The 24493-nt window shown below is 35.3% G+C and overlaps 2 protein-coding genes across 9 annotated transcripts in view; one reads left to right on the top strand and one right to left on the bottom strand.

Moving 5' to 3' along the window:
• Positions 1-1434: 1434 nt before the first annotated feature.
• Positions 1435-6877, top strand: LOC120312365 (cytochrome c oxidase assembly factor 6 homolog). 8 transcript variants are annotated; one of them, XM_039353019.1, is made up of 4 exons: positions 1471-1528; positions 1921-2002; positions 3579-3733; positions 6514-6877. In XM_039353019.1, exons 3-4 carry the CDS (start codon positions 3590-3592, stop codon positions 6607-6609), a joined length of 240 nt encoding a protein of 79 aa, XP_039208953.1. In that variant the 5' UTR covers positions 1471-1528; positions 1921-2002; positions 3579-3589; the 3' UTR covers positions 6610-6877. The 8 variants fall into 8 exon arrangements, with proteins under 8 accessions (XP_039208957.1, XP_039208953.1, XP_039208956.1 ...); XM_039353022.1 differs by having other exon boundaries at positions 1508-1528; positions 1925-2002; XM_039353020.1 differs by having other exon boundaries at positions 1528-1591.
• Positions 6679-24493, bottom strand: part of TARBP1 (TAR (HIV-1) RNA binding protein 1) — a 33259-nt gene continuing 15444 nt past the window's right edge. Inside the window, exons 15-30 of the mRNA XM_039353010.1 lie at positions 23584-23774; positions 22980-23232; positions 22703-22891; positions 20585-20784; positions 20275-20346; positions 19012-19132; positions 17359-17469; positions 15783-15932; positions 15454-15540; positions 14602-14798; positions 13597-13678; positions 12042-12213; positions 11624-11815; positions 10897-11021; positions 10230-10366; positions 6679-7852 (exon numbers count right to left, since the gene is read on the bottom strand). Coding sequence (XP_039208944.1) covers positions 7693-7852; positions 10230-10366; positions 10897-11021; positions 11624-11815; positions 12042-12213; positions 13597-13678; positions 14602-14798; positions 15454-15540; positions 15783-15932; positions 17359-17469; positions 19012-19132; positions 20275-20346; positions 20585-20784; positions 22703-22891; positions 22980-23232; positions 23584-23774 — 2439 coding nt within the window. The 3' untranslated portion in view covers positions 6679-7692. The remainder of the gene's footprint in view (positions 7853-10229; positions 10367-10896; positions 11022-11623; positions 11816-12041; positions 12214-13596; positions 13679-14601; positions 14799-15453; positions 15541-15782; positions 15933-17358; positions 17470-19011; positions 19133-20274; positions 20347-20584; positions 20785-22702; positions 22892-22979; positions 23233-23583; positions 23775-24493) is intronic.

Here is a 24493-nt window from a genome sequence, read left to right as displayed (position 1 = left end):
CTTGTCCAGGGCAGTTTCTTCCAGTAGAACAGGTCTCTTTGTAAAGGCATTTCTCCTGTTTTAGTCAAAATAAGCTTTTATAATTTTTATATATTAGTTCTAATTTTCATATATTAGTTCTAGATCAGCCAACTTCTTTACCTTGAATAAAAAAGAGCTAGTCGCTACATTACTGACTGGAGCAGATGTTCCTCAGGAAGATCTCCCTCCTTTCCATATATATACATGGTCTCAAATAAAACATCTTTCCCATCATCCACTACACGATCTTTTAGCTGATAATGTCAGAGTGAACACAGGTCCTCTAAATGCAAAGCTTGCACCCAATTGTTTAGCTACAATCCATTTGCAGAAAGAGAAAACACAATGCTAAGTATCTTTGAGATCACAAAAGCTGAAACTTGCAATAGACTGCAATAGAGTTTCCAGGGTGCTGAAGAATTATAACATTCAGTAATGCCTTTATTATTATGTGCACAAATGAGCCACATCATCAGAAATATTCAACAATATTTAACCCCCCCCCCCAAAAAAAACCCAACACATAAAGAGGACAGTTTCTTCTCACACACTACACCAGTAATCACTTGTTCAGTCCAGGTGATTTAGAAGCTGGGGAGATGATGTACTTAAAAAAACCCAAAATGCTAAGAGTGGAAGCAATGAATCTTGAGATTCAAATTCTCTTACCAATGAGGCTTACTGGATGACTTGGGACCAGTGATACACTGCTTTCATCCAGTCTATACCCAGAGATATGTCTGGGTTCTAAATGAAGATAAAATGAGGGGGAATTTGATTTGTGTTGTGTTGGTCAGCTGAATAAAAAATGTTCTCATGACACCTCATCATAATTCATATAACTCAGCATAAAAATCAGGACTTTGAAGAATAAGCAATTTGCAGTATAACTGTATGTATCATACAATAAAGGAAAATTTATCAAAATGATTAGGCAGGTCAACAATAGTACCATCAACGCAATGAAAGTAGTAATAATAATGTCATCAAAATAACCGACAACGTATCTTCAGGCAGATAGATTCATCTCTACTCAGTTACATCTCTCTTGTTTATATGTTTAGCTGGTATTATTTATTTCGCTTCTGTATGTTTGTTTTTTGGTTTATATTAAGTTGCCCAAAATCGCGTTGGGCGACGATATAAATCTTAATAAGCTTGTAAAAAAAATAAGGCTTTAAATTTTAAGAAGCAAAATTTTAAAAAACACTCCAATGTCCTTGACAAACCAAATAACATTTCTAACTTCCCAACTGCTAGCCATCTCCCTTCTCCTGATATTACTTTCTGCCTTCCGCGCCTGCACAAAAAGGGGTTGGGGTGTGTGCTGGCAATGCCCTCGCGAAAGGTCGCTCAGGCAAAATGCGCATGTGTACCAGGTAACCCCGCACGCTCCTTTCTCTTCCTCCTTAGGCTCTTTGCATATCTGTTGAACGAGTAACATATCCACTTCCGGTTGACAGCGACGAACATCCGGGGGAATGTAGCTGCTCCGGAAGTGCGCTAGGTAAGTATCAACAGGACCTGCGAAGGAGGTCATTGAGAAGGCGAGCAGGCTGCAGCTCCCTTTGTACGTGAACGTAAATTGCATTGGCGCTCGTTCTCTTTCGAGTGCGAAGTCGAGAAGGCTTCGAGGAGGCTTTACTTTTTGTGCAACCTCCGGGTCGTTCTCTCTTGAACCCTGTGCAGGGGACGTGCACCTTTTTTTTTTTTGCCACGGCCAGCTTTGGCTTCGTGGAGGAGGGGGGGAAAGCATATTCCCACTATTTGGCTGCTTTTGCTGATAGTGGCGAAGGAGCTGTTTGTAACAGGCTCCACGTTCCGGTGCAGCCACAGGTGGTAAGTAGCTGGCGCTTCAAAATCTTTCACCGGACGTTCCCCTTCCTCTCTTCCTTGCAGATAGATCGCGTTTCCAGGAAAACAGAAACAGAGAGCCAAGAAAAGCAGCTCTTCGAGTACAGAAGAGTGCCAAAATCGAGGGGTTTGTGTGCGCGCGCGCGCGTGTGTGCAGTGATTACTGCTGTTATTTTCGGTTCATTGAACCACTGCACGCAAGTTTGGCTCCAGAATTAATAACTAAAAAGTGTGTTTTAAAACTAGTCGCAATGATCTAACACTTAAACTGGACAAGGCAATGGAATAGCTCGAGACTCAAACCCAACCTCTGTGGTAAATGTGAAACTCACCTAGAGACAATGTGAAATACCAAAAATGATTAAGGGCTAAGGTGACTCATATCTGGGATGGATTGACTCCTTCATTACTGTGCTTTTAATATATCAGAGGTATACAAGGAGGTATTCTAGGTACTTTAGACCACAATGCCCATATGCACCCCAAGGATGCTTTGGGCCTTTTCTGTTGAAATGCATGTGCAAAAGACATACTGTTTTCAAATGGGCTTGTATCAATTTTTAAAAGTCTGTTAATAGCTGGATTTAGACAAAAGACTTATAACAGCATTAGATTAACTTTTCCTGTTCATTTGTGAACACATACCTTCTTTATCAAATAAAATTTAAATGCTGCCCCATTGATATCTACTCAGAAGTCCAATTGAATTCAGTTCCTAAACAAGTATATGAGTGACACCTTCAGGTTTTTTTCTCACAAGAGAGTTATGCATTTACTTTTTCATAGTTTAATCTCTTTACATGGAGAAACACATCTTTGTTCCCATCAGTACAGCTGTCATAATTACATGGTTGCCTTAAGGATTGAAACTTCTGAAAGATTCTCATTATTTTCATGTATACTTGGAGTATAGTGCGTGATAGTGATCCAGTGAATTACAAAAGACAGATTAGGAAAGATGAGGTGTAATGTGTACATTCGCCGTATTGTCTTTTTTTTTACCCATGTATGAAATGACCACCTAATGTCATATGCTTATTCATGCATCATTTCTTTAAGGTCACTGTTATTTAGCCTTATACTAACCTATAGATTTTGATGTTTAGTAAATAATTAGAACCAAACCTGGGAGGCTCAGGTTCAAAACTGGCCAATTACTACCATAGTGTTGTAGATCACCAGGCTGAATCAGAAGGAGGGGTCAAACATGTCATCAGTTCTTTTGTGCCCACAAGAGATCTATGTTCAGCCCACCTTGAATTCCTTATCTACTGCCAAATTTGACAGTAAGTAATTCAGATTCTTGTAGAGAGCTTAAGCTTGCAATAAATTTTAATACCCATTTGAACTGCCTGGATCTCCTGATTTCCCTGGCACTTGACAGTTAAGAAAATAAAATGGACCAAGGCTAGGCTCTTTTGCTCCTTGAAGAAAAGATGGGATAAAAATGTGATTAATACCAGGTTAGCTTTATAATAAACTTTTTTCCACCTTTGGCTGAAAACCTTTGGATATTCAGATGTAAGTAAACTACACAAACACCTTGATTTCCAGTAGACCTTTACAAAATTCAGGTGCATATTTGAAATAAGCACACCTAGAAGAATTGAAGAAGACTGGTTTCCAAGGTTTTTGTAGGATGGTAAGTCAGAGAATTAAAAAATATGCTTTAAAAATTATTTCATCTTTATTCCTTTTTTTAGGAGTTTCAGAAATGTCAGCCCCATCCATGAAAGAAAGAAAAGCCTGCTGGGGTGCCCGAGATATTTATTGGAAATGCTTAGATGAAAATATGAAAGATACATCAAAATGTGACAAATTGAGGTGCTCTTTTGAAAATTCATGCCCACAGCAGTGGGTAAGTAATTATTTTTATTCATTTGTATGCATACCTACCTAACATGATATTCCTTTTGGGATGTGCAAAAAATAAGAAATAGGGAACAAAAGAAATTGGAAGTCAACAGAAAAAGTCATTCAAAGTAAACTGAAATTACACCATCACTATTCACTGTCTCCCTTCATTCTTTTCTGTCCTTGCAAACCATCCTTACTCCCACATCAGTACACCTCTATCTGAATACTTTCCAGACACATTAATAAATGAGCATTTGCAGTCATTCTTGACCTCATGGCCTTTGTACAAGAGAAATATAATGGCAGTGTTCTGATCGTTAGGCAGGTTAAATGTTGTGCAGCAACTTCATAAGGAAACCATGTATTTTAACATTTCCCCAGCTACAATACTTACCCATCCCCCAGCCTTACCATTTTTTCAGCATTCTCGTAACACTAATAAATCTTTTCACCCATTTTTCTTAAATTCTTATATACATTCATTTCAGTTTTGCTCTTAAACGTGCTTTCATTTAATACAAATCTCCAAAAGTACCCATTTTAACATTCACTCACTTCAGTTTAATTTGAAATCACTTCATTACTTTTATTCTTTCCATTTGCTCTTCTAATGCTCATTTGCTCTTTTTCTTAGCCCTTTTCATCCACTCCTGAAATAGCTCCAATTTCTCTTTGCATTGTTTATTCTTGATCATTCAAAACAAAGCCTTTTTGGTTACATTATTTGAACTATTTTTTTCTCAATATATATATAGATGATATATCTTGTTCTGTCCTCATTTTTGCAGCATTTATATGTGCATATTTCAGTTCTTCATTCCACTAACCATCCTTTTCCATGCTTTCTATAACTCCATACATCTCTGTGGTACTTCACGATAAAATTCTTTTCTATCAGTAATAGGAAGCTTATATATCATCTTTTCTCACATTTACTTTCCATTCAATCTATTGGGAGATTAATCTATCACATGAATATAAACATTGAACTGGATGAAATGGGAGCAGAATGTATTCTTCTTGTCTATATAAACTGCAGTGCTGTAGTAGTAGTTGTAATGAAAATAGTGAAAGTCACATTAACAACACAGTGCTGGAAGAGTAGAAATATGCACAATTTGCATCTGAAGAGATCTATACCTATCAACAACATAGAAGTTGCATCCTTTTCCTGGGCTTGAGTGTTGCCCAGAAAATATGACTAGTATTGCCTCCTGTTTCCACCTCTGTAATGGACATAAACAAGGATTTTCCTAGTGTCTCAAAAAGAGAATTTGCAGTAGAGAGATCCTGAAGCTGCGGTTTCACATATACGGTGAATACAGTGAAGGGTTGTTTAATCATATTTGTTGGCATATGCTTAAGTAGGATTTTGCGAACATTCTTTGTTTATTTTGCTCTTGGCGGATGGCCTTTTATGCATTAGTAAAGTATATATATAGTTTTTCAATAAATATTCAAAATTACAATTGCAGTGAAAACTAAAAATAGAATGCAGAAAATGCAGAAAATAAAAATACAAAAGAATGAAATAATACTATAGTAAAGAAAAGATTCTTTCCTTATCCCATCTCTTATGTATAAAAAAAATCCTTAAAAGCCTTTGTCATTTCACGTCAGCAAAAGTCCATTAAGGAATATCTTAAATAACTTATCTTTTTTTTTTAACCTAAATAAGCCAAATAAGCCATGTTTTTATTCCTTCCTTTTTCTTTTAACAAGCTTGATCTTTAGTCCTTTAAATTAATATCCTAGCACTTCACTGGCTGGTTCTCACAAAATTCTTCAAGGTGTTAACAGGCTTCTTTTGTACCAATACATGAAAATGATCCAGGACAGTCTCTTGGTTTGTTATTTGTACAGCTTTTGAATGATTAAGACATCAGCTAATTTCTTTTGTATGTTCAGTGTAGCATCTTTTTCAATACCATTTTTGTAAGTCTATTATTTTTAACTCCTTTCAGATTAGCCTCAGTCTTGACAGGTGAAATTTGTTCCTCTTCCATAACATCTTTTAAACATTGTCTTAGATACAGACACTCCTAAAAGTAACTTTTGGGTTATTATTCAAAAATGTCCTTCAGTTATGGCCAATATTAAAATACTGTGCTTCATCCTGCATTTGTAAATCAAATTTAAGTATTCTTCTCCTTTATATGTAATCTTTAGTTCCTTTTAGTTCTACCTAGTGTCCAGACTTCAATTTCCCATCCTATCATGCTTTTTTTTAAAGAATTAAAAGCATTTTCTCATGGGAAGGCTTCTTATAATGAATTCAAAATCTTATTTCAAAACCATCTACCTGTAATCTGGAACAGAACCACCTGTAATTTGTAGCCAATGAATAAATCATTGCTTAAGCTAACTACTTTTTACATAGTTACAAGAATTGTGCAAACCTTGCTTTGCAACACTAGGAGCATGTAGGAAATACCTTTCTTTGAAACATTCAGAAACATTGAAGCAGCAATATCTTTTCCTGGGATACAGAGCTGTTCACTCCATAGGCTTCTTCTAACTACTTCAGTATGTATGTACATGCACAGTGAGGTGGCTTTGTTTTTTTCCCAATCCTTTATGTGTAACAAGGGAAAGAAGTATTATTTTTTAAAAAAATCTGATGTGGATACAATTTATTGAACATTTGAAGACAGATCAATAATAGTGGCATTAAATTAAATCTAAAATATCATGATGGGTATAATATGTTTTCTACTTTTATTATTTTAGACTTTTACTGAACTGGTTGACTTGCTAACCAAGTGATCTTATTTAAAACAGGTTAAATACTTTAACAAAAGAAGAGATTATTTACAATATAAAGCACAAATGGAATCAGGACAATTTCTGCCTTCAGAGAAAACAGAGAAGTCATAGCAACTAGAGAACTTTTACAATGCTGGACACAAGGGAAGTTGCAGAAAAACAGCATAATTGCAGAACATAAATGCTGGCACCAACGATGTCTGATAAATTTTAGGACCTGTTTTTGTTTATAAATCTCATACTGGCCTGAAAGCTCCAGCTTCCATTATTTGAAATGCTTACTGGAGAGAAGAGGCACTTAGGAAAATATGCTTATCTTTCACCTCTAAAAGACTACACCATCAATAAAATCAAAATAAATGAACTGTATAAATTCAAATACTTGTATCATGTTTTCATTGCAAATACCCTCTTCCAGATGTTTTCCCCAATGTAACAGAATGTCTAATACATTTCAATGGTCCTTTGTCTATTACATCTTGAAGAATATAATTATCAACAGTAACACCCTTAAATATTTCATTTTGGTAGATTCAGATATATGGGAGATCACTTTATTTAATATGTTGAATTAAAATTTAATTTGTAGATTATGTATTCAATTTTTAGAAACTGAAACTGATCAACTTTATTAGGAAAACACCAATAAATACTTTAGCATATGTTTAAAAAAATATCCCCAAAACCAGTGCCATCACCAAGTGCAAAGACACTAGAACTGTCAAATCGCAAGTTGCTACATTGCTGTGTGCAGTATATTCTTGATGATGTCCATTTTTGATTCGTTAGTGATCACATAGATTTTCTCCATAATGAAAAAAGTTAATGGAATAAATTTATAGTTATATGGACCAGCAACAACATAGAGCTTGCTCTATTAATTTTTTGACAGCTCTGTAGTTGCAGAAATTACACACAGCAAAAGCGGCCATTGTGCTGCAAATGAATAATTATTTACCACCACTTTCAGAACTATCAAGAGGTAGTGTTTACAGCAATGTAATCAGAGTCACTAGCACCAAAAACTGCATTAAAAACAATTTTAATACTGTCATTATTTTAAAAATTAAGAGCTTTTTTATAAAAATGAAGGCATACAAAATCTAATACATAATTAAATGGTAACTATAATAATTTCAGGGAATTTATAGCACCATCAAATATTGGCTTCAACAAAAATTAAACATTTTGTCTTTATTCTTTTTCCTTCATCATCTGCTGTCTTGTATATTCCCAAATAAGCAGAGCACCACTTACATGGACATTAAGTGAACGAATAACTCCTTGCTGTGGAATTTCTACACAAGTGTCCAAGTGCTGAATTATATTTGCTGGGATTCCCTCATGTTCATTTCTGATTTAAAAAAAGAAGAAAATGGATTAGCAGAAATGGAACACTGCTCAATGGTAGAACACAGGCTTCACATGCAGAAAAAAATCAAGTTCAAATGCCAATATTTCTAAAATACTTGCTTTGAATACTAAAGAATTGCTGATAATATTGAGCTAGAAAGATCAATAACCTGATTTATATATTTTCATTTTCACCCTCCTACTTCAAGATACTATTGGACTTTTTATTGGAGGTCCAGGCCAGATAGAATCTGAAATCTTTGCAGTTTCTACTGTAGATGTTCTTATTGTTAAAGAGATAAAAATCAGTAAATACTAACAATAAAGCAGGCAGTCTTATGCACTTTAGTATGGATTGCAATTACTATAGCGATTTGTGAACTGTCACTGAGAATAATGTGATTTGGACTGTCAACTTTTTTGGGGGGGGAATTTGTACTAGTTACAATCAAGTATTCACCAAATATTAATAATAATAATAAATAAATAAATAATAAAGTTGGAAGGGACCTTGGAGGTCATCTAGTCCAACCCCCTGCTCAGGCAGGAAACCCTATACCATTTCAGACAAATGGCTGTCCAGTCTCTTCTTAAAAACTTCCAGTGTTGGAGCAGGTTGTTCCACTAGTTAATTGTTCTAACTGTCAGGAAATTTCTCCTTAGTAAACTTCCAGTGTTGGAGCAGGTTGTTCCACTAGTTAATTGTTCTAACTGTCAGGAAATTTCTCCTTAGTTCTAGGTTGCTTCTCTCCTTGATTAGTTTCCATCTGTTGCTTCTTGTCCTGCCTTCAGATGCTTTGGAGAACAGCTTGACTCCCTCTCTTTTTTGTGGCAACCCAAGATATTGGAATGCTGCTATCATATCACCCCTAGTTCTTCTTTTCATTAAACTAGACATACCCAATTCCAGCAACTGTTCCTTATATGTTTTAGCCTCCAGTCCCCTAATCATCTTTGCTGCTCTTCTCTGTACTCTTTCTAGAGTCTCAGCATCTTTTTTACATCGTGGTGACCAAAACTGGATGCAGTATTCCAAGTGTGGCCTTACCAAGGCATTGTAAAGTGGTATTAATACTTCACGTGATCTTGATTCTATCACTCTGTTAATGCAGCCTAGCACTGTGTTGGCTTTTTTGGCAGCTGCAGCACTCTGCTGGCTCATATTTAAGTGATTGTCCATTAGGACTCCAAGATCCCTCTCACAGTTACTACTATTGAGCAAGGTACCACCTATACTATACCTGTGCATTTGGTTTTTCTTGCCTAAATGTAGAACTTTTTTTTTCACCATTGAAAAGTGGTGAAAAAGTGGCCCCGTTTTATTTGCAGGCATTTTATTCATACTGAAGAGATAGGAATTTTTTTTTTCTGTTCAGCTTTTCAACCTATCTTGTTTCTCTGAAAATAAGACCCAGTCTTATTATTATTATTTTTCCTGCAAAAGAGGCACCAGACCTTATTTTCAGGAGGAGGGGTCTTTTCCACTCACCTCGCAGCGGCGGCACCGATAGCCCAACCCAGCCAGCCCATTTCTTCTGCGGCCAAAGGAGCAGCTTCATTCTGTAGCTGAAAATGGAGCTCAGGCCTCCATTTCGCCATCAGAGGCCTTTCTGGAAGGCCTGTGCAGCCGAGAACCGAGCTACAGATTGAATCTCTGGCTAGGCGAGGCAAGTGTCGATCATGGGAGGCCTGGCTGCAATGATAAGCTCCACCCCACCCTAGCTTGATTTTTAGGCGTGCGCCTCACCCCAAAATTAGGGCTTATTTTGGGGGTACGGCTTATATTAGGCCCACCCCCAACAATCAAGTTGGGGCTTATTTTGGGGGTGTTTTATTTTGGGGAAAACACAGTATCTACTGCCAGTATGTGGCTGCCTAACAGATAAATCATATAATGTAGCTGTCTAAGGCAGTGGTGGCGAACCTATGGCACGCATGCCAGAGGTGGCACTCCGAGCCCTCTCTTTGGTTACATGCACCGTTGCCCCAGCCCCGCCTTCTCCCACAGCCCCCTCCTCACCAGCAGCTCCCCAGGAGGAGAGTCACCCTTGGGCACGGCCCACACGAAGCAGCGCAGCCAAGGACATGGTAGCTGGGCAGCTGGGATGGGCATGGGCTGAGGGCGTGGCCATGGCGCTGCTGGGCTGCCTGGGTGATCTATGGCAGGTGGAGGTGGTGGGTGACCCAGCAGGCAGGGTGGAGCGGGGGACAGGGGCGGTTTTTGGGCACTCGGTCTCTAAAAGGTTCGCCATCACTGGTCTAAGGGAAAGGTCTGCAGTACATAGGAAAAACTGTTTCTTTTTATTTTCTGAATGGTTTTCAGTATTCTCTACCAAAAATATGTTTGAAAAATTTATTACAATTAGATTTTTCGTTACCCCAACAACAACAGGGATTTCTCTGGAAAGCAATATTTCATTAAATTGCAACTTTTAGCTGTTTGCTCCACTCCTATTATAGAATAGCCTTCAGTTTTCTTCTGTTCCAAATATTCAATCAGCTGAAATGGCTTTACCTGTAAATTTTTGAAAAATGAGATTAGTATTAGGTCTTGGAAGTGTGTAATTTTCATTAGTACCCTAAGCAAAATATAGCATGTTCTGACTGAATAGATCTATCCTGGCTAATATTATGTAGACGGAAACCTTTTCATTTTGATTGGACTGATCAAAATGCTGCCCTAGTCCAAGAATGGCGAAGAAGTCCTTAGCTTGGTGCCGTTCACAGCATTTCACCAGTAAGCTAAAGATGTTAATTTGGTATCTGATTCAGAAGAGCTGCCCATACAAGCCCCAAAGTGAGGTCACTCTTTCCTCCCCTCGTCTACTAGAATTGGCTATATATGAAAAATCCACGATTATAATTCTCCCATTGAAATCAAAAGAGAGATAATAATGCTGAAGTTGGACTGTCCCTTTAAATTCTGCAACTAATATATAATACCATAAAATTAACGCAGATCATTTTATAGTGTCCAACTTGAATGCAACTACATGAAAACCAGGAGACTTGCATGTCTGTGACAGGAAGGTTTCTTTTACTCACTTCAATAACAGAAAGCCATTGTTCAGCAGACACGCTGAGATGCTGGAATTGCTTGTCATTTATATAATGGAGGTTGCTAACAGTTAAAGCAGAAACACCGAATATTTCACACGTACGACACAAGCCTACAAACACAAGTAAAGCTCTTTCAATATGAAATTGATTTACTCAATTGAATGGTGCATATAGGTAGCATGAATGGAGATTCAAACTAATGCTATAAATATGTGGTGAGAATCAGTGTGGTGTGGTGCTTAAAACACCAGGCTAGAAACTGGGAGGCCACGAGTTCGAGTCCTGATTAGTCTGGGTGACCCTGGGCCAGTCACTTTCTCTCAGCCTTACGAAGAAAGTGGCAATAGCAAATTTTGCCAAAAGATTTGCAAAGTTTGTCCAGGCAGTTCCAGGAGTCAACTGACTTGAAGTCACAATAAATAAAATAAATAATCACCTTTAAATCTAACTTTAAAATCAAAAAGATGCACATTGCATACAACAACTATTCCTTGAAATACTGTAACATAGGTATTAACACAATTAAGAAAACAAAAGACATTTCTGTTTTGTGTAACAATTGGAGATTTAAAATATAAAAACTTATTTGCTCTTTTTAAATCCTCAAAATTATTTTCCAGGTTAAAGTAGGTTTGTTACTTTGTAAATACAAGACATACAATGTAAAATAAAAGCAAAATCTATAAGTGGTTTAAAATAAGTAAGAGCTTACCTCCTAAGTTGGTGGGTTTATCAATGAGTGAAGCAACTACAATCAATTTCCTGTTCGATTTTCCAAGTTTAGTGGCACGATCTTGGAATATAAGCTCCAGATCCAAATCAGGAGCACTGGCTTTGCAAGGGATAATTTTTTTTTGAACATTCATCCACCGCCTTTCATTACTGGGCTCAGCTAAATTCAGTCCTGAGAGAAATTACGTGATTAGCTAAATAAAATTATGCCTCTAAGAATCTCAGCATTCTAGGACTTAAGTACTTAAGACAAATATAGTCTGTGCGCACAGTAATTGTGCTCTTAAACATCATAGACAAATATATTTTAGAGTCTTTATAAAATATGTATAACTATTCAACCAGCACAAATTATTTCCTAATGCTGTTTAGCTTCTGATGATCACTATTATCATTACCGATATCTTGCTGAGTCCAGTCATTTGGCTTAAGGTCCAGAAGTGTAATTCGAGAATGGCAGGATGGAAATGTTGAACTCAATGGAATATCTCTGAATGCTGTAAATTTAGAGAGAGAGATCCATTCCTCTTCAGGAGTTTCTGAAAGGCGTGGCAGCGTGTAAAATATTGTCTAAAAAAAATATTATTTTGAAGAATCAACTTCCATTTCAATGTAACATATTTTCAGCAAAAGCCAACCAATGATGCTTGCCTTACTTCCAAATAGCTGTATATTCTATATCTGTGGAAACATCAGCTTCTGTTAGACCAGTGTTTCTCAACCTTGACAATTTTAAGGCATGTGGACTTCAACTCCCAGAATTCCACAGCCAGCATTGCTGGCTGTGGAATTCTGGGAGTTGAAGTCCACATGCCTTAAAATTGTCAAGGTTGAGAAACACTGTGTTAGACTGATGATTAAATATGCTTAATTCCCAATTGGTTTTAAAGGCAGGTAGGCATAGTTAACCTTAAGATGAAAATTTTAAAATAAGCAAATAATTACTTTTCACTTTCCACAGCTCACATTATTGCATACACAGTATAATATAAATTTCACACGAGTACAGTATTCTGCACACTGAACTTTGCTTATTTAAACTGAATTTCTAGCTCTTATGGCTTCAGAAGATGACTTGAAAAACATAAAATATCTGATTAATGCTCTAAAGTCAAGATAGAATCTTTCAGGATTTCCATGAACTGGAAAGCAAGACTTCAGCTATAACATTTCTAATACAATATTCATTTAGTTTGAGAATGGATACAAATGAACTCATTTCTTATTTCTAAATAGTGATAGCTTAGGTGGCTTTTGCTTATTCTGAAAAATAAGCATACAGATGGAACAAAGTTTTGATGTTTTTATAAAAATAACACAAATCAGCACACAGTGGCTTATTCAGTAAAAATGTGGCATATATGATAGATGTAAATATTTACTTTTCTATTAATCATTGCTGCAGATTTTTTTTATACCATATAATATGGTGCTTGTTTACTTTTAGATTTTTTAAAATCCTATCTGTGTCCTATCCTTTCTTCTAGAAAGTTTAAAAAGGCTTAAACAGAATTATTCCCATTTTTTGCTCATAGCAACATTGTGAGATCAATTTAGTGTTTTTCGAACTTGGCAAGTTTAACGTATGGAGTTCAAGAATACCCCAACCAGTATGATCGGATTTGAAATCCATACATTTTAAAGTTGCCAAAATTGAAAAACCGTGAATTAGATTAAATTAAAATATGATTTTAATGAATTAGATTAAAATGTGTTCAATAAATAATAATAATAATAATAATAATAATAATAATAATAATAATAATAATAATAATAATGAATTACGGCACCAAGGAATCCTACCAAATCTCCTGTGCTTTTTGAGGTTATATGGTTATTTAAAGCTGTGCCTGCCTGAAATAAATCCAAAACTCTTACAACACCATCTCTTGGTAAAGCAGAAGCAAAGATAGGCAGAAAAAAATATTTAAAAATTCTAAATTCTGTCCTTACCTCAAGGCAGTAATCCTTAAGTGGATGAAAATGTTCAAAGAAAAAGTGTTTCTGGATGCGCTGCCAATTCTTCTTAGCATTCCTGCAGATGATTTAAAAAAAAAAAAAAAAGCATTAAGATGTGATGTAACAGGAAGCATTCTATGTAGACCATTCCTGTTACTGACTACTGAATTCAATGGACTTATTCAAAGATAAGTGACTGTGGGATTGCAATTTAGCTCTGTAAGATTTCTTACAGTATCAATTATGTGGAATAACTTGTGGTTATTTACAATTCCACAATGATATAAAATGTAATTGACAGTATGTAAAGGTTTACAGTATTTAAAAGTTTAGAAAATAGTATGTAGTTTGTCTCCAGTACGTACAGCAAAGAATAGGGTTGTAAAAATAGTTTTGGTACAAATGCATGACAATCAATCATCATATTGGGGTCCCTGTGGCTCAATTCTCTGTTATGATATCAATTCCATTATGGGTACAGGTAGTCCTCAATTTATGATAACTGGATCCAAAATTTCCATTGCTAAGCAAGACAGTTAAGTGAGTTTTGCCCCATTTTATGACCATTATTGCCACAATTGTTATGATCTTTATCGCCACAGTTGCAATTGTTAAGTTAGTAACAAGGTTGTTAAGTGAATCTGGCTTCTCCATTGATTTTGCTTGTCAGAAGCTCGCAAAAGGTGATCACATGACAAGGCTGGTTGAAAAATATTTAAAGGCTGCAAACATCCTAAAAAATTCAAATCCAAAGGCAGATATAAATATAAGATAAATATAATTCCTCAGAGTTCAGATACAGTGACCTCTATGGGATTTAATTCTAAATTATGTTTATGATTGCAATGTAATTTCTTTGGATGTGTTTGAGACAAGAGATTACCATTATTGTAATACCAAATTGGTCCTTGAACTTATCTAGGAATCAACTAAAAAGTCTTTTAACCATTTCAGGACAACAAAAAGAACCATACTTTAAATAAAATGTGCACTACTAACCCTGTGCCGTGCATCAGTTCCACTTGATTTAGGCTACATTCAATAACTGAAGTTAAAGTATCAAAATCATTCACATGTGATTCTTTGCACATTCCCCAAATTTTTTTAAGTGCAATTAAAGCATAAAGCCGAATACTAAAATTGTGATGGAAACACCACTGTAGGACAACAATTAGTGCTTTCTTCAAGGCTGATATCTAAAGAAAGAGAAACATACTTTAATCTTTGACTCTACCCAGCAAAGTAGGAAGATATAAAAAAATAAAAGATATAAAAAACATAAACTGCCATGAATCTAGATGAACTAGCCTCGTAAAAATTGAATACATTAATACTGTCTTTAAAAATCTTAAGTACTTATGGTACTGGGATAAATGATAATGTCAGGGGGGGGAGAGAAAAAAACTATTAAATGTTGGATTCACACCACAGTTAAATGGTTCATATTTAATATATATCATATTTTCTATCAGCCAAAGGAAATAATTTGTTCATGTCAGCACAGATATAACAGATGTATTAAGAGGCAATGAATTAGACGTTTAAAATGGAATTAAGCAAATTAATAAAGGATTTGGCTGTCCTGGTGCTATCTATGATGGCCCTACTGTCTCCTTACCAGTTTTTTATCAAACATACTGATTGACACAGGGAGATTTCCCATGTTATTTTGCCCTGAAGGAAACAGGATACTTGATTAGATATTGAAACCAAACAGATCTTTGATGGGTTTAGAGATGTTCAAGGAAAACTTCATATAAACATAATACTCTCATCTGGATTGTACCAAGAGCAGATAACAGGATTTATTTTCTACAATAAACTTTTTTAGTTTCAAACAAAAGCACTTACTTTTTCAGATTTATTCTGGAGAATTATGTCAAAATGTGACAGGACTGCTAAAAATGTGCAAATGCTAGTTTTAAATTGATCTTCATCCTGAAAAATAAGTCCTGTATTAATTTCAATTATTTCTCAATTTGTAAAAATATATTGAGCCTAATAAGAATAATTCTTCTCTTCCCAATACTGAATCTTAACTACGGTTATTCTAATACAGCATATATTTTCAATAGTAATAACTCAATGGAGTATATTTTCTAATAATCTTGAATGCATTTTTTATAAAAATAATCCATTCTTTATTTGTACTTCATTCATATTTGACTATAGCTACTCACATAATTAAAGCAATTCCAGAATTTTTCAAGATAATGGGGAAACTTGTGTAAAATCAGAATGATATTCCATTCTATTAAATACTTTACTGATGCTTGATTATTATTATGTCCAGCTTGAAGAATCCTGTCAACGATTCTTGATAAAAGATCCTAAATAAAATATCAGGAATCAAATCAGTTATAATTTATAGATGACTTCATCATATTTTATTTATTTAATTGATATCCTGCTTTTCTTTCAGGTGTTAAGATTAGAATCACTATGTGAGATGGGTAGCTGTGTAAATGTGACAAATAAATAAATAGGTAAAATTATGTCCCAAGCATTGCCCTCTACTAATTTTCCCATAACAATCACCATGTGAAGTACGTTGGACTATGTTGGCTCATCTAGAACCAGGATCTCTTTATGTCTAGTCAGTATCTTAACTACCGTATAACACGGGTTTCCCCATACACAGCTGCTTTTCTATATATTTCTTCTCTCCCTAGATGACACAAATATTTAAAAAGTGATATTTTTCTAGGAGTACCTTGCACTATATCCACTATAATTATTCAATCTAAATGTAAGTTTCTTTTCCACAGAAGATCACTCTCATTCTAATTAGAGGATCACACTTTTTTGTTGTTTCTATTGAAAAGACAGTATTCCAAACTGCTAAGTCAAAAAGTCAACCATAATTAATTCTCATGCCTTTAATCATTATGGCTCTATCTTACCAAAAATTATAAACCAGCAGCTATTTTTGCAGAGGCTCTGAAGTTTGGGCAAGGTGTGTTTGGCCTTCCCTCTATTTAAGCAAAATTGTTACACATGAGAAGCCAACTTCTAACTGAATAGAACAGGTAGGTCATTATTGTATATTATAATCCAGTCAATAATCAGAAAATAAATCACAATGAAATATAGAAAGGCCCAGTAAATCAGGGATCCCCAACCCCTGATTTAGCCCCACTTGCAGGATGCAGGCAGTACATGAAACCATGCCCTCTCCGGTCCACAGAAAAATCTTTCTCCACAGAACCAGTCCCTGATGCTCAAAAGGCTGGAGACCTCTGTAGTAAATTTTATAACAAAATGGGTAAGCCAAAACAGTGGGGCAGTTATATGTTGGAGTAGGGCTGAGGAAACCAAATCTGCCCTCAGCCATGGAAACTCACTGGGTGACTTTATGCTAGTCATTCTCTCTCAGTCCAATTTATCTTGCAGGGTTGTTGCAGGGAAAAATTGGAGAAGGGAATGCTATATATATACACTGCTTTAAGATGAAAGGTGGGATATAAATCTAATAAATCAATGTAAATCAATAAAACAGTTGCAGATTATGACCACCCTCAGTGTACAATATGAGGAAGGGAGGAATTCTACAAGTAGGATTAGAAAATTGATTAGAAGACCCCATGACCTCAATTTCAGATGGCAACATAATTATTTACAAAACAATAGGCACAACATGTATTTATCCTCAGAAGAAATCACAGAACGGTACTTATACATATACAATACTTATACATATCCATGGAATAAATGGTAACATTGTTTTAATAATTGCAGGTTCTAAGTGAGCCATACCTCATCAAGTTTTGGAAACAGAACTAGCAATGTCTGCCATAGTCGATTTTCAATTCTATGTTGTAAGGAGTTCACATAATAGCGGACTTTTGATTTGGACATTAATTCACCCTGCAGACAATATAAGTATGAATACTTCTAATTTCAGTCGAACAACAAATGCTATAAAACATCTCATGTTTTATATGTACCCTTGTATAAAAAGAATTGACTGAAGTAGTTAATAACAAACATTCAATTGTCCTTTGTTTTGTAATGTTATTAAAATAGTATGCAAACTATATAAAATATGCTATGGAATGGCAGGTGACGTCTTTTTCTGAGGCTTTGCTTCACCAAATATTATTTGGGATAAAAAAAAAAACCCGTATCAGATAAACCACTAGACAGGAATTACCATGCAACAACCCACAAACTGACTGGTTCTGTGTGTGCTTGCATGCATGTGAGTTCGCGCACGCAAACTCAGAACTGCCCCAGTGTTGTTCTTTCCATCTTCATAAGAGCCAACAAGGAATGAGATCAACAAGTGGGAATTAAAGGAAAAGATTCCCATTGTGGCCAATAGCAGGCTTTTAGACACAGCAAATGATCCACTACCCTGCTTCCTATCTTCACCTATTTTCCTAGCAAAACTAAACATAATTTACTGCTTTAGCTGCATAAAAAAGGCGGGATAGCAGTTCTCTAGATCAGTGATTCCCAACACAGGCAACTTATTGTATGGACTTCAATGCCATCTGACCTGAGGACTTAACATCCAGCACTATATTGTCAATCATTTTATATTTTCTAGCCATATAGTTTTCTTGGTAAAAAACAGGGAATGGTTTACTATTGCCTTCTCCCATCCAATATGAACTGATCATCATGAACTTCGCTAATGTGATCATCTGCCTCTGGCATTTTCTTATAGCTCTGCTGCTCAGTAAAGGTACCTGCTTGCTCTAACTAGGTGACTGAGATGACCTTCGTGCATTGAGTGATCTTGCTGGTAATCTTGCTCATCCCTCCCAGAAACACTGAGATGAGGTAATCCAGCAGGACACTGAGAATCTTCTCTAAATACTATAAAACCAAAGGCTACAAAGAGGAATAACTGGCCTACTATGAAACAAAAGCAGCCTGAGGCTGGCAAGTTGGAGTCAAAGGTCCCGTGACAGGGCATGACGATGAGCATTGGGTGGCTAAGAAAGCAGTGGGAGAACATAGAAGACTGGGACTGAATTTCTTCTCCTGCTAAAAATCACAGGAAGACTTTCTAGTACTAGTTTCCATAGCCATCTTTCTTGATAGAGTAGACCTTCTCCTAGTAGTATTTGAGAAGCAATTCCCCCACCAAGCAGCCTTTCCTTATTGTCTCTCTGCCAAACCAAGATGCTACTCATCTTACAGAGGTTTTGCCTTCTTCTAATTCTGCAGTCATGCAGAGCCAAATTCTTCTTTCTGAAGAGAAGGAACTGTCCAAAATGGCTGGGAATCAATGAAAGATCACCCAAAGGCAAGATGTGCCCCCCAGTCCACCTAAAGCCCACTCTTCACCCCTATTTTAAGAAGCAGAAGGAAAGGTGATGCTTAGGGAAATGGCAATTCAATAACATTCCTGTTCGTGTGACTGTTTTTACATAGAGAGCACTATAAGCGTATTCTTACTTTATCAAGTAGTTTCATGACAAAATCTCCTATAAATTTCTTGTGCTGCATGTTTGATTCATCCAGCAAGCAGATAAATTTGATAGCACAAACTCGCACATAATGGTCATCTCTGTTCTTACTGTAATATATTATGGTAATTATGTATCAGAATTAACTTTTATATTTTCTGAAATAGTCTTATACATTTAAATTTATTCAGTAACCACATACACGCTTACATATGGTTTACTAAGATACATGAAAACGCATTCCCTTCATTCTCACATATTTATGGAGAGCTGGTTTAGTCTAATGGTTGAGGCTCCAGGCTACAAAGTGGGAGTGAGTTCAAGCTCTGCCTTAGCCATGAAAACCAGTTGGGTGGCTCTTTTTTTCACTCTCTCTGCCCATCCCACCTCAAAAGGTTGTTGTTGTTTGAAAAATAGGAAGAAGATGGTGTTGGATATGTTTGCCATCTTGAGTTATTTGTAAAAATAATAAAGGCAGGATACAAATAAATAATGTTACTATTGCCCATTCAAGTGTTTAGTATCAAGAGTATCTTTCTATATAATACTCATAGTACTACAATCAAAAGTTTGTAGCAGTTGGTATTTATGAGTCTTTTAAACACTGACAATTTTCAATACCAGTTAATTATATTTTGTTATGAAAACAAAAAAGACAGATTGTTTCCATACTAAGATTGAAACAAAAGATGCCGATGAATAAATCTCAATATCTTTTTTAGGTAGATCAAAACTAAAAAAATCTGCTTAGTTCAGCATTCCATCCCTGATTAACCAAGTCATAAAATCAAGATCTAAAATCTTGATCTTATTAAATCTATGTTAGCTAAATTCAAAGGAATCCAGCATATCTATTTTGATTTTTACTACTTTTTCCCTGTGAAGTCTCCTTAGTTCTGTAAGGAGTCCTTTGAATTCATGGAAATGACTGATACTGAAGTTAGTGTTCAAAAACCTAGAGAGCAATTATAACTGTCTCGCGCTTTTCATGGTGAGCTCCTAGCAGCCTAGTATATTTAACTTTCGTACCATAGTTATCTGAATTTAGAATTTTCAGTAAATGGACTTAGTAACAGAAAGCGCTACATCAGTTTTCACCAATACATAATATGGGCTTAAGTTTAATAAATTAGAACCCCACATTAAAATTAAATGTGAGCAAAACAATACTGGGAAAGAGATGATATCAAATTCTATAAAAATGCTATAGATATAATTAATGTTAACTATTATAGAGCAAGGTGATACTGACCTTTCTGTAACAACATTTGCTGCACATTGATCTCCAAGATTTTCAACAAAAGCGTACACCTCCTGAATGAGTCTTGAAATTAATTTATATTTAAAAGGTGAACACAAAAAGGAAATTAAAATATTATAACTTAATAATTTATTATTGATTATGCTATCAATCACCATAAATTCACAGTAAAACAAATACAATATGTTAGGCTATTTTATTCCCAAGAACAGCAGGAGTCTGCTGAGTGTGTGACAGCATAAAAATAGACATTGAGAAACAAGTATGCATAGTTTGGTTTTTATTTTGTTCTGGTTTTTACCTTTGATCACGCCTGAAAATAGTTCCAAACAAACAAGCCTCAATAAGGAGTTCAATGTAGTTGCCAGCATTTGAAAAGGCGTTTTCTACAGTAGCTGTTTCACCAAAAGGAGGAAATAGCCAAGACTGACAGCAGTGGCTTACCAGAACATTAAAAATTCCAGTCTTTGTAGATGAAAGTTCAATCATTTGAAACATAATCTGAGAGAAGAGAGGAAAATGTAATTGACTGTAAAATAAAATAAAATAAAATAAAATAAAATACAGAAGTTGTATTTCATGTAGATATGAAATAGTCAAACAGAAGGATTCCCCTTCCCTCTTGTAGTTATCCAGACCCCCTCTAAACTAGCTCCCTGGTGTTGGGTAACCTTTAGTGCACATCTGGAAACAAATTAAAAAGTGGAAGAGAAGTCCAATTATTTCAGTGTTTCCCAAACTTGACAATTTTAAGGCATGAGGACTTCAACTCCCAGAATTCCACAGCCAGCAACGCTGGCTGTGGAATTCTGGGAGTTGAAGTCCACAAGCCTTAAAATTGTCAAGTTTGGGAAACACTGAATTATTTGAATGGAAATCTGCTTGGCTGACATTGAATGATTTCCACAAAAGCATTATTTTAGTATCTTCTTAAAATTATTAAGCCTTCTTTTAATGGTTATATAATAACCAGGTTCTATTATAGCAGTTTAATTTAAGAAATTGAATTTTACTTGATGCCATTTTCTTCTGACACTCTAAATTTTTATGAGAATGTTATTAAGTAATTTCTCTAGATGTCATGGAAGAATTCTCTCTTTCCAGAGGGAAAATATAAAGATTCTCAGCATAAATCATTAACTGTAAACTTCAGTCAAACTTGCATTAGTACCTTTTCACTAAAAAATATAAAACATAAACTGAAGAAGCAATATACTAGGAATTATTTCAAAGTAAATGATTAGAGATCTATAGCAGATAAGTTGTTTCAATATTTAAAAGCATTTCCTAAGGTATATATTTTTATGTAAACATGATGCAACTTTAAAGGGAGATTTCAGGGAAGTATTATACTGGTTGAAGAAGAATATAATTAGTCTGCAGCTTACAACTGATCATTTAACGACTGTTCAAAGTTATGACAGTCTCGGAAAGGGTGCTTTACATCCTATAAAGCATTTCCAACCATTATAAACATCACGCTGCCCCTCCCCGCCTGGTCACTGCATTTCAGGTGCTTGGTCACTGGCTGGCCAAGCGCCTCACAACCATGTGATACAAACTGAAATCTCCTCTGTTGGCTTCCCCAGAAAATCAGTTGGAAAGCCAGCAAGGAAGGTTGCAAGCAGGCAGGATGGAGGGGGAGGGGAAATTTTTCATTTTGAAGATTTCAGCTCGGTCTTGCAGCCCTTCCCCTATGAAGCTGAAATCTTCAGCAGGCAGCTTTTTGGCTCTTTCTACTTAATAACACAGGAGATTGCTTATCAACTGCAACCAGGAATGCTGATTGCAGCCACTGAGTGAAGCAGTCATATGGGCATCTCGCTTAACAACCAGTCTCAATTGTGTCTGTAAATTAAAGACTACCTATATCGAGACAGCATAACGGGAATGAATGTAGCTAATTTTTAATGAAGAAGCTTAATTCAGCTGCCCAAAGTGACTTTTCAGAGTAAGACGGGCAGCATTAAAAATTAATAAATAATCAGTTTATGGACACTTTTTCTATTCCAAGTGAAGGTGAGTTCTCCATAAATTCTTGCAGTTTGGGAATTAACCATTTTTAGCTGTTTTTCTACTGTTGGAATATCCGGATATTTTTAGTTTGGATTTTATTGTTTCAATGCTTGCTTACATTAAAATGGCTTGTTTTAAATTCTATGATTAAATAAATGTATATTATTACATTCAATGTCTGGGAAAATGGGGATGAGGAAGCTTCCAACTGTTGTTCAGTATCTTGGCTTAGTCTGAAACCGGTATCTATCATTTCCTGGTGAATCAGAGGCTTTCTGAGTCACAGTTCAGGAAAAGACAAGTAAAAATGATGCTCCCATGTTTCAGTTTTAGTCTACATAGGTTCATCATCTGAACACAACAATTAAAAATATCAAAACAGCAGCAATCTTAAATATTTTACCTCTTTTATCTTTGAGTATGCTTCACTCTTGAACTTGGCTGTGGTAACAAGAATTTCAGGATCAAACACAAGCTGAATAAAAGCTTTTAAATTAGGCCAAAAAATCAGTTGTGTGTTGCTAAGAGCAAATATTATTTTCCATGACATTTCAAAAGCTTGTATGCATAGAGACTCAGAAGATTCCATAAGCTGAAGGCAAGCAGAAATCATATTTAGTTTGAGACAAGACCAAATTTAAAATACACAATAAAGCCCTGAATTGTTTTGTAGGAATTACCTTGGAAACAAATATCTTCATGCATTGAAAAACAGGCAAAACATGGTCAGAAGGAAGAATCATTATTGCTTCCAGTGCAGACTCTAACATTCTTTTGTAGTCCTGAACATCGTAAAAATATTGTTCTAAATGTTTGTCCTTGGAAAGATTTTGATAATTGTTGAGAACAAAATGAAGACAAACCCACTGATCATGTATGTAACGTGCTACAATTTTCCCCCATCCTTCATGAGATGCTGCTTCTTCAACTGAACTGTAAAAAAACATCAGATTACAATGTTGAGTAAATTTGAGTAATATATAAATTATTATATATTATTATATATAACAAGATATATTAAAAGTAAAAGAAACAGAAATTGCAATTTCTGTATTAGAGCAACCTGCCAAACCTATATTTAGAAGAACATACATTCACGTAAGCTTTCTCAAGTTTTAATTAAGCCCATAAAAGGAATGATAGCTACACACCAATAATTAGAAAGTCATAAAAATGTCTATAAAATATTTTGATTGTTAAGGTAAAAATTAAAAATTGTATTTATAATAATGTAATGGTAAAATATTTCAGTAGAAAAAAATAACTGTTGAGCAATATATGTACCTATTTTGTTCCATGTTGTTAGGCTTCTTTAATACACGGTTAAGTTGGGTGCTGAAAATAGCTGTTTTAAGGGAGTCAACAGCTGGTAGAAACTGAAGCTGAAGGTCTGGCTTCTGATCCATAATTTCATAAACAACTCTTAATGCTGCCATACTTACTACCTTCTGAATCTGTTCTTCAAGTTTTATGTCCTAGGTGTAAATACAATGGTCTGGTTGTTGTTGTTGTTTAAAAAAAAAATCCCTGTAAAATACATACTAATTTGAAGATAGATAACATACTGTACATATTATGGGCATTTCCCTCTCGAATAAAAAAAAGTTAAACTCAGCTTTCTTAATCTGGCAAGTGGAATAAAGACAAGAACCTAATTAAGCTTCTGTCTTCCCCAAATAAATAGTTTTAATAATTATTATGACTAATTTAAGTCATATTGATTTGAAAAGGCCTGCTCTTCTTGAGCCATCACAATTCTTCCAACAATTCAAGTTATGTACAATCAAGGGGGAAAAAGTAAGCCCGGACTCATTTGTACACAGTTTTAAAATACCAGAGAATCACGATAAACATTCAGTTTTATTAAGCATACCAATATTATCGTATCTATTTCACAGTACTAACATGTTTTTTTTATTTTTTGTATGATCACAATACTGCCATGTTTAAAATTTTATTTGCTCCCCTGCCAATTCAAAAGCAACAAGTGAAAACACAGGAGAATCACTTATTTTATGGTACAGTATTATTTTCACTATTTTAAAGCTTCCAAACCATCTACTGATCTGCATTTGTTTAATGGAGTATTGAAAAATTGGAGCTTATTGCCATTTTATTCTCATTAAAGTGATACAGTCTAGAAAATTCTAGCTTGCAAACTATGTTCAACATCATTTTAATACTGTAAACAGAA

Source organism: Crotalus tigris, unplaced genomic scaffold (assembly GCF_016545835.1).
Source record: "Crotalus tigris isolate CLP2741 ecotype Arizona unplaced genomic scaffold, ASM1654583v1 scf7180000018486.1709376, whole genome shotgun sequence".
NCBI classification, from domain to species: domain Eukaryota; kingdom Metazoa; phylum Chordata; class Lepidosauria; order Squamata; family Viperidae; genus Crotalus; species Crotalus tigris.
This window is presented reverse-complemented; position numbering and strand designations above follow the sequence as displayed.

What these genes read in the sequence shown, in the direction of transcription:
- LOC120312365 (XM_039353017.1), top strand. Translation starts at nt 3,515, where the DNA reads ATGGTAAGTCAGAGAATTAAAAAATATGCTTTAAAAATTATTTCATCT. An exon ending in ATTCATGCCCACAGCAGTGG is followed by an intron (nt 3,734 to 6,513) that starts GTAAGTAATTAT and finishes TATTTAAAACAG; the next exon opens with GTTAAATACTTTAACAAAAG.